Source organism: Gracilinanus agilis, chromosome 4, assembly GCF_016433145.1.
Source record: "Gracilinanus agilis isolate LMUSP501 chromosome 4, AgileGrace, whole genome shotgun sequence".
Taxonomy (NCBI): Eukaryota; Metazoa; Chordata; class Mammalia; order Didelphimorphia; family Didelphidae; genus Gracilinanus; species Gracilinanus agilis.
The window spans coordinates 105,032,618-105,043,124 of NC_058133.1; the positions used below are offsets into that span (position 1 = coordinate 105,032,618).

General features: G+C 44.0%; 1 protein-coding gene across 3 annotated transcripts in view; it reads right to left on the reverse strand.

Annotated features, from left to right (window-relative positions):
* KDM5B (lysine demethylase 5B) overlaps positions 1–7,751 on the reverse strand; it is a 71,858-nt gene extending 64,107 nt beyond the window's left edge. For 2 of the 3 annotated variants that reach the window (XM_044676354.1, XM_044676353.1), the window contains exon 1: positions 7,379–7,751. In XM_044676354.1, the coding sequence (XP_044532289.1) occupies positions 7,379–7,594 (216 nt within the window). In that variant the 5' untranslated portion in view covers positions 7,595–7,751. The remainder of the gene's footprint in view (positions 1–7,378) is intronic. The other variant, XM_044676356.1, reaches the window with a different exon arrangement.
* Between the last annotated feature and the right edge of the window lie 2,756 nt (positions 7,752–10,507).

The window sequence follows — 10,507 nt, forward strand, 5'->3', positions numbered from 1 at the left end:
ACATATATATGAATCATACATATAGATATAGGGGTGTGTGTGTATATATATATATTTACACCTTGTTTGTACAGTTGTTTACCATGTCCCATCAATGTCTAATTCTTGAAAGCTAGGACTGTTGGGGGTTTTTTTGCCTTTGTATCCCTAGCACTTGGCACAATATCTTGCACATAGTAAGCTATTAATAAATGCTTGTTGATTTGAATTGATAGAATTTTGGAAGAGTTGAGGCAGGGAGCACTATTAAAAAGGCTTTTTAAACAGTCCAAGAAAGCCGAATTAAGGTGATGTAGCCCAGTCAATCAAAGTGAACAAGAAAATCTTTATTATTTTGCTTTTTTTTTTCATTATCCAGTTCTACTTAAAATACTTAAAACACTCCAAGAAAAGAAAAGCCTGGATAATCCCAAAGATAAAAGAAGATGAGGAAAAGGATAGAACAAACATATCATGCCAATTTTCATTAAAGGAATTTCCCTCCCAGTCAGGGTGACATGCTTATTAGCTACAATAATGAGCTGACATGCAAGGTCCAACAACTGTCCTGAACACCATGAACTTTCTCCAAAGATAAAGACAATGGATACAGTAGTAGCTCAAGACTAAGGCACGTGTTCTTCATCTACTAAATACAGTAGACTCAATTCTCAATTCTGAAAAATCTTACTATTCACTATTAGGTAGAGAGAAGCAGCTAGATGGCACAGTGGACAGAGTACTGGGCCTAGGGTTAAGAAAGATGCATCTTGCAGAGTTCAAATCTAGCCATGTGACCCATGGTAAGTCACTTAACTGTTTGCCTCAGTTTCCTTATCTGTCAAATGGAGGAGAAGGAAATGGCCAACCATTCTAGTATCTTTGCCAAGAAAACACCAAACGAGGTTACCCAGACTGAAACAACTGAACAAACAACAGAAAGGCAAAGCCACTTTACTCTCAGGCTCTTTCTTCCATTTTAATTCAATAATTGCATTTGGCACCAAAAGACCATTTGTCCACTCTAATACTGCCTTCCTCCAACCCTCACATTGTCAGAAAGTGAGAATTTCCAGTCAAGTTCCTTTCAATGGCTAACCACCACCCCTCCAAGTTCCATTCTACTAAATCTCAATACCTCTAATTTTAAGGAGAAATACAAAAGCATCAAATTCTCTCTAAATTTTTCCTCTTCTGGCAGAGGGGGAAAATGGAGAAAGTATTCTCCTCCAATCAAGGAAACTACTATCTGTCAAAAAAAAAAAAAATCTTGGTATCAGTGAGTACCATCAGAAGACCTATAGATTTAAATGGTGATACTTCTTTTAGAGAAATTGAACAACTTGGTGTTTGAACAATTTTTAAAACACACAGATGCACTTAAGTAAAATCTGTTCATTGTTGGTTCTAAACACCACACAATTAATTCACACTCAATTAATTCATACTGAACTTAGTTGACAGAACAAAAACAAGTTATCACCTTAAAACTCTGAGTGAGTTACTATTAGAGGCAGAAATTTTTCATAGTCAGGTAAAAGTAAAAAATGAGTCATAGGATCGATTGATCAAACATTAAGCTTCTACTAAATTCAAGACTGTGCAAGCAGAGCCACTCCTTGCCCTCATGAAGCTCAAAAGCTGTAAAATGTAAATCATAGGTTTTAGAGGGAAGGGACTTTTTGAAAGACCATCTACATCTAGTTCAATCCCTTACCTCTTATTACACATATAAGGAAACTTAATGCAGAGTGTGTTAAAAGTAACTTTTCCACGGTCAAATAAACAGTAGGTGTCAGGGTCTCAGGAGTCAAAGCAAAGTCTGATTCAAATCAAGTGCTCCTTACAAGAATAGTTAACAGTTTTCAAAATTTTCTTTAGTCAAAGAACAACACAGTTGGGACTAAATTAAAGGCACTTATTAAAACTAAAATGACTTTGTAGTAAATTCAATTCTCCCATGTTAATCATTATTTTTTAAAGAACACAGAAATTTCATTAGACACCAAATCATCCAAAGCACTTCCTAATTTATAGACACCCAAAATTATGGAAGTAGCCCAAAGGAGTTTCAAAAAAAAAAGAACAAAACGCCTCAACAGTGTCTCTAGGGCTCCAGGAATTAACATCATTTGGGTAAGGGAGACAATTCCTTTACAGTGTGTGTAAGTTCTGAAGTCCATTCCTGATTTCATCTAAAGCCAGAAGTAGCTCCAAGAACTGAATTAACACTATCATTTTGACAAGATGAAAAGCCAAATAATGAAATATTTTAAATTTGAAGTGTCTAAAATGTTTTGAGTTTAGTATATCACTTACTTGGACACAGGCTTAAATAAAAAACCTAGCCTATTTTTAGGCTAGTACAGGGGCCAGGCCACATTCTATAGTTTGCGGGCCAAAAGAAAGTAGGTTCTATACCTTATGCAAGCAATTCCCAACTTTTCTTACCAACTTAGAGTGGTTCTACAACTTATTTGATATTTGGTAGGTAGAATACATAGAGGGACTGCAATATAAGGAACCGAATTACATTTTTATGGCTTTACTTCTTCCAATATGATTTTTCTCTTTTTGTTTTTCAGCTGTGTCCATCACTTCATGAACCCATTTGGGGTTTTCTTGGTAAAGATTACTGGAATAGTTTGCCATTTCCTTCTGTAGTTCATTTGACAGATTAGGAAACCAAGGCAAACAGGGTGGTGAAGTGACTTACTCAGGGTCATACTGCTAATCTAAGTCTCTAAGTGTGTCTAAGGCCTATTTTGAACTCAAGAAGATGAGTTTTCTTGACTCCAAGCCCCAGTGCCCTACCCACTTGGCAACCTAACTGCTCTTCCTTTTCTCTAGAGAATCTTAAAAGCAGTCTAATTAAGTAGGCAATCAAGGTTGTACAGTCTGCAAAAGATCTCATTACAAAAAATTAGTCAAGTTCAATTTAAAGAAATTAGTAATTTATATAATGAATACACTTTTGGTCCTTTTTAAGGAAGTTTTATGAGTAGCAAATTTGTGTCTGGTAATACTTAGAAAATCCCAAATTTAATGGCTTCAAAAACCATTAACAGAAATGACAGAGGAGTTGGGGAGTTAATCATTAGCCACTCAACTGGAAGTATTCAGCTTTCACAGAACAAAAAGAAAGTACTCTAAACCTAATTAAGAAACAAGGAACAAGTGATGCTAAGGGTTAATAATTTTCTGTAATTTTTTTTAACAGTTCATTGAGTCCTACCATCAATGTCTAAAACAAAGAAGCAATTCAAAAACACTGGCTTTAACATGGAGGCACTATTAAAAGATTTGCAAATTTAGTTCTAGTTATGTGACCAATATGCTGGTTCACACTGCATGTTTTATCAACAAATCATCTAAATATAGGAAAGGAAACCTCTTAGGGAGTAAAGAAATTTTAAGTTTTTAACTCTCATATTTGCAAAACTACTCAGGTTACTAATTTCTCATTGTGGATCTTCAACAATTTACTTACAATTCTATTGGATGTTATTGTGACTCAAAGACCAATCAATTGCCAAATTTAAAGCCAAATATATAGCCAAATGTAAATTAGATGACTTGATTAAATGAAATTCTTTAAGATAGCCACCTCCCTCAAACAAAGTAGAATAAAATGATTCAGAGGCCCTGCTTCAAGGCCCAAAATAAATAATAAATGCATGGATAGATGGATAGCTAGATGGATGGATGGATAGATAGATAGATAGATAGACAGACAGACAGAGACAGACAAGATAAGATAGATGTTTCTCTGCCTAGCTACTGGGAAAAGGAGTATTCCAAGATCTCTTCCCCCTCCAGTTCTATGGGAAACTACAGTAAACACATTCTAAGTGCCAAGGGTGATTCTAGTCTGTAGGCTCTGGTACAAGAACATTAAACATACAAAGCTAGTCAGAAATTGGTGACAAATACAGTGATGCAGTAGTAAAGGTTTTATGTGAACCAGGGAACTCAGGAGGATTCAGAGGTTAAAAACACAAAATACCATAAGCCTATGAGGTAGGCAAAATTCATTCAACTAGGCATTTAGAATCAACTCCTCGATAAAGGGACACAAAATTGGGCTTCTCTTCCCCTTTCCTTCCTTTCAGAAAACTAGGGAGAATGTTCTCCTTATCATCACATATAGGCAAAACAATGCCTTGAAATGCAGGTGAAAAGTAAGTTAAGATCCACACAAATTATAATGACAAATCTATAATAGCATTCCCCTCACCTTATTGAGCCAATCTTATATGTACTTACATATCTTTACCAAACACAGCTTAATTAAATTAGGACTATGGGATGCTTAAGGGAGAATTCTGGCCTTGGGGGTACAAATTTAGATTATCACTTACAAACCACACTGTCCTGTCCCCCCCCCCAAACATATCCTGACTGAAATCCTGGCTGAAATCAATGGCAGATCTGGACAAAATAGCCAATTTGAAGGCAGATGAGATTTAAAATAACTGCAGCTGAGTTTAAAACATCAATAAACTTTGGCATACTGGTAAGTCATGCATTATTTAGCTTGGTTAAAAGAAAATGTATGAATATGAACATGACATTGAAAATAAAATTGGATGCTTTAGTGTAAGAAAACTAGGGAGGCAACAGATAAAATTTTCTTTTTAAAAACTATTTTAATCTAAATTAAGAGCAAAAAATAAAAGTTGGTTATTTCACACTACTATTGATATTGCTTAAATTATATGATAATTTGTTTTTCTTTTAACTTCCACAACTAGACTTTGGCAAACACATTCAAAACCAGTATTAGTTCCAACCACAGCTATACTTGACACATTTTCATATAAACTTCAGAATAAACACCCAGTATATGATAACCAAAACCTCAACCACTCCAAAGTTTCCAGAAATCCAGCTCAAATTCTTTCATAGAAGTTATGGTAGTTGATTATACAATCCCAGTGACTTGAGGTACAAACATAGGTAATAACAAAATAAAATCATATAAATGCTTTTTATTCTGCTCTTCTCCCCCCCCAAAAGTGTAAATAACTACAACTCATACCCAACCCTTTCAATATTTCCTTATTTTCCAAAGAACTCTATATTTTAAAATATTGATGTCTACTATAAAGACTAACCTGTTTATCACCTATGGAAATATTTAATATAGATTTTGTTTGCTGTATCAACTCTTTGAAACCACTTGTTCAGTTATGCTTTCTTAATGAAACTCTTTTACTAAAACAAAGATTGCTGGCATTTCTCAAGAAACCTTTGTTCCAACAAGACCTCTCCTCCTTCAAGAACTACAACTTCTGGATATAATCCCTTTCTGTGGTTAGATTAACAAATTTACAACAAATACCAAGTTTCAATTGGGCACAGGAGTTTGTTAAACAAAGGAGGAAGCAAGCCCCCCAGCATAAAGATGGGTTCCAAAAGAAAGGATTTGTTTACATTTATAAATTATTTCTGCCTCTTAACATCCTTCCTCAGGCTGTATTCCTCTCTATACAAAATGGTGGCCATCATGTCTGTCTAACATTAAGGGTAAGAAAAGACAGTAAAATTACATTATTTTGCTCAACTTTCCATTTACATGTGAACCAAGTTGAGAGAAGTAACCAGACCAACCTAAGGCAACCCAATCTTCTGGGTTCAGAAAGACCAGAAAAGAAAGTCAAAAATAAAGGGCTTTGGCCCAGCCATAGTAGTATATTACAATGCCAACATGGAGGACAACACCCAGGAACCCAGCCTCCTCTCATACAGGTCTCTTCATAGCCTCTCATCATTAGCCACTCACATATTTGGGTCCTAAAGAACTTGCCCACGGCAGTAGCTTTCTGACTATTAGAAGAACTGCACACTTTATATTCACCCTTTCTATTCCAGTTTCTTATAGTATAAGAAAATCAAAACAGTAATGAATCAGTTTGTTTTCTTCTCAGGAATTAAAACAATGACTTCAACAAGATGGGTCTTTTGTGGGCTTTGGCAGGACTACCTCAGTTTTAAAAGAAAATTCACTTCCCTTCAATCACCAGAACCCTTCTTGCCCACTCCACTTAGAAAAAATACATCATTTCCAGGATATTTCCTCAACTGAAATGAACTAGCCAGAAATTAGGGGTGGGAGAAAAACAGGCATTTCAACTTCTCTTAAAAACTTGAGCAAAAGAAACTATTGAAAATGTGGTGGTGACTTTATTTTGGCCTTTTTTGGTGGGGTGGGGGCGTTTTTCCCATGTCTGGGTCATTCTCAATGACCACTAACCCTCCTTTCCCCCTTTTCTAATAAACATCTTTTCAAAGCATAGTACTAGGCAGAAAGAGGGAGGGATCAAGAAGGGAAGAGAGGAGACCCTCCTGCTCAAAGACGTCATTACAAAGAGCTGAGCTTTGGTTGGGAAGGGGCTGAGAGGGTGGAGGATGGGTGGGGGCGAGAAATAAACAAAACAAAGCAGATTCTCCCTCATCCTCCAATTTGGGATAGGCTGGTTCGGGGGAGGGACTGGGGGGAGAGGGGGAGGGGAGAGGGCCCTCTCTCCACAACCGCAAGAAGGGCAGTTGGTCTCCCTCCCCCAACGGTCCCTGCCCCTCCAACCGCCACTCTAGGATAACTTTGTCTAGTCCCCCCCCAGGCCAGGGAGGGGAGGGGGTATAGAAGGGGGGAGGGGTGCGCCCAACTCTTTCGGGGGTTTCAGGCTTTCTTCATTGAACGTTGCAGCCGTTAGGCCCCAAGTCTGAGGCTCCCATTACCATACAGTCGGGGCGGGGCCCCCCTCAGACTCAAGACCCCCACACACACCGAAGTGGAAGAATTGAATTTAGGGGGGAATCTATGGTCAGATGTTGCCAAACACGAGGCCCCTCGAAAATGAAATGGGGTGCCCCGCCCCAGGAACCCAACATTGAGGGGAATAGCGATGGGGGCTCAAGGCGCCCCCCAACCCCCAAAACATACACATGTATACACACACACGCGCGCACACACACATACACAAGCACGCAGCCGCGGTCCGCGGAGCCCTGAGCAGCCCCGGGCGCAGGTGGGGGGGCCGAGGCCGGGTCAGGGGGCCCTGGGGCGGAGTGGGGCGCCCAGGTGAGGGCCGCCCCGGGGCCTCCGCTGCCGCCGCCGCCGCCACACAAAGGACCAGGGGCTCCCGCCGCCATATTGAAAACTTTCCTCCTCGCCCCGACTCCTCACAAGTGCGCCCCCCGACCCGCCCCGGCACCGCCGCTCACATTCACATGCACACGCGCGCACTCGCACACCCCCCGCCGCGTCGGAAGGCAGCCGCCAGCCCCACGGTCCCCCTCCTCCTGCCGATGGCTGTCGGCGGGGGCCCGGCAGCCTTAGCCGCCGCCTCCGCGCAGCCCTCCCGGGCCTGTCCTCGCGCAGTCGCGGGTTACTCACCGGGGGCGGCCGCACCTTGCAGATGCCAGTCTGCTCAGCGATGGGCCGGATCTTGTGGATGAAGGCGAAAGGGTCGGCGAACTCCTCCCAACTAGGCTCGAACACCGGGCACTCGGGCGGAGGCAAGAACTCGCCCAGTGGGCCCGGGCCGGCGACGACTGCGCCGGGCGGAGACGGGCGGGGGCCCGCCGGGGGCAGCGCCAGGGCCGGCTCCATCAGCGGGGACGGCGCGGGGCCGGGGGCAGCGGGGCGCTGGGGCCCGAGACCGATGGACAGAGCACAGCCGAGACGGCAGCGACTGGCGCGACTGCCTACGAGAGCGCAGTGGCGGCGACACCTTGAGCAGCAGTGGCGACACCGACACCTCCAACACGGACCCCCGCGAGCAACAGCAGCTCGTCAGCCTCGGCCAAGGTTTTCACCGACGCCGCCGACGACTACGACGACGACGCCGCCGCCGCCGCAGCCGTCGTCGTCGTCGTCGCCGGTTGTACGCCTAACCGCCGTGCGCCTCCGCCGCCACGGAGAGAGAGAAAGGAGTCCCACGGCATCCCCACCTCCCCCAATGAGCTGTGCGACCCCGCCTCCTTCCGTCCCCAGAAGGGCGGGGCCACGGAAGGATGCGGGGGATGGGGTGGGGGGGCGGGCAGCGAGACTGTCATCCCACTATCTTTGTAAGGGATGGCCTGGGAATCGGAGGGTACCATCTCCTCTTTATACGGGAACAGCAAATCCCCTCTTGGCCTCCTGCTGCTTTCTAGAGCCTTCTTGAGTTGGGTAGTAAGGAGCCGACCTCAGAACTCCTAATGGGTAAGATAAGACCTTGAAAGAAGCCAAGCCTCCCGCAGTAGTATGACTGGTTCTTAAATCCGAATTATATAGCTATTTAAGGTTTACCAAACACTTTTTCCTCAATAGCCTTGTGATGGAAGCAGTTCAGGTATTATTGTTCCCATTTTACAGATGAGGAAACTGATTCAGAGTGTTCAATGGCCTGGCCATGAGCAACTATTTGAATATTCAATAGAGCTATTAAAGAGATTGGAGACTAGACTTGTGCCCTCTTTGGGCACAAGTCACTTAAACTCTGGGCTTTAGTTTCCTCATGTATAAAATGAAAAGGTTAGAATAGATGGCCCAGCCCCTAAGGTCCTTTCTATCTCCAAATCTAAGATCCTGTGATATCTTCTGTTCTTTTTCTGAAACATTCTGCCTCCAGTGCAACCCCAGGAAGCCCACCCTACCAAGGCTTCCATCTCCAGTCTCACATCTCTGGTCTCATTTCTCGCTGTGCTGAATGTGCATATACTTTTTGCCATATCACCGGTGCACTTGATATGCACTTGAGACTGTCTTCTCCCAGAGAACAAGGGCACTTTTTTTTTATCTAAAGTGTCATAAACCTCTAAATGCTTCCCTTCATTGAATTTGAATTTTTAATTTGAATCCAAGGTAGGACTTAAATTAGGAGAAAGAGTTCTATAACGTACACGGTTCTCCTACTGGCTCTTTGCAAGGGGAACTGGCCCCCTGCCCTATCAGAGGCCTACTCTTTTCTCACTATCTCTCTAAAAGCCGGTGGCCAGTAGCTCTCAGGGGCAAAACCCTACTCCTCTCCTGGACTAGACAAGGGATGCTCAAGTGGGGTTAAGAGAAGGAGCAGCTGGGGTTCTGAATCCCCATCCTTATGCTCAACATTAATGGGCCCATTTCTGAAGCTGAATTCTGCTGCTTCATTATTCCCTTGTCTTCCATCTTGGAGTGGCCTCAGACTTTTTTTCCGTATCAATCAGTACCCCCCTCCTTTTTAATATATAAAACTGTTTCAATACAAGATATCTAGTAAGAAAAAATATAATTCAACAATGCTTATAGATGAATTCGTCTCTTATTAATCATAACATCCTCATGCATTTGAAACAACTTTAATAGACTTGGAGACAGTAATTAGGTCTGCATCAGTGTTTGCTCACGAGGATTTGCAATATGGATTCCAGGACCTAGGGAACAAGGCAACATGTGGAGGTCTGAGAGCCCACAAGCAGGGTGGTCATCGCAGATTTTCAGGATGCACTCATAATTCTTTTAACTACTGAGATTAATTTGTACTTTTGCTTTCAGTTTTCTTCCTTGGAAGGAGGGCACAAGAAAGACGGGCCCACAAGCATTTAAGAAAACCACAGCCCTGCCCCCTCTCATCCTTGGGCCTCGAGCTCCCCAAACCCGATTTCCAACATGGCGAGGAGGGTAACTTCAAAACACCGGACTCCATTCGTAAAGGATTGAGATAGCTACGTCCAAACACCGGTAGTGAGAATTTTTGGGTTGGGGGAGTGGGCACAAGGGGTTGCAGGGACTCTACGGGAAGTGGCCTAAGACAGCAGACCCCTCCCCCTTTCAAAGCAGGGTTCCCTTTGCCCTTTATGATGTGTGTTTACATGTGCGGAGGGATCCTTCTCCAGCTGACAGCCACACCACACCCGGATCTTCTTTTTTTAAAGAGCCTAGCTGCTGGCAGTGATTGGCAGAGCCAGGGGTCGCATCAGCCTCCGGGGGCGGGGCCCAGGCCGCATTGTCTCGGCCGGGGCCAGCGGGGTGCTCCGGGGGCCGGGCTGCACCGCTGCGGGGGTGGGAGCTCCAAGGTGGGGAGGCGGGATGGGAGCGGGGGAGGAGGTAAGGGAAGGAGCTAGGTCCGGGTCGAGTCTAGGGTGGGTTACCGGGGATAGCGTGATGTGGTTGAGGCTCCAACAAACTCCTGATCGTCGTGCCACGTCTCCGGGACCCCCCCCCCAACTCGCAACCCCACCCCAGCCTGCATCCTCTTCGCCCAACTCCGTGATAGCCCTTCCGTGGCTAGGCTCCGTATCTCGCCAGGAATCTCCGTATGCCCCAAGCCTTGGGCTCAGCTAGTGTCACCCAGTTATAAAAAGGTCAGCCGCTGTAGTCCAGAGAAACAGACATAACATGCGCCAAACCCCTCGGACATCGGGGCATCTATTGCCGCCCCCGCCTCCCTTATTTTCTCGCGGGCCAATGGGAAGGATTTCCAGATGCCCAATTTCAGGGAGGATCTTTTCCCTACACAACTTCCTGTTTTCTGGGACTCGTATGTGTTCGGTTCTCGAGGAA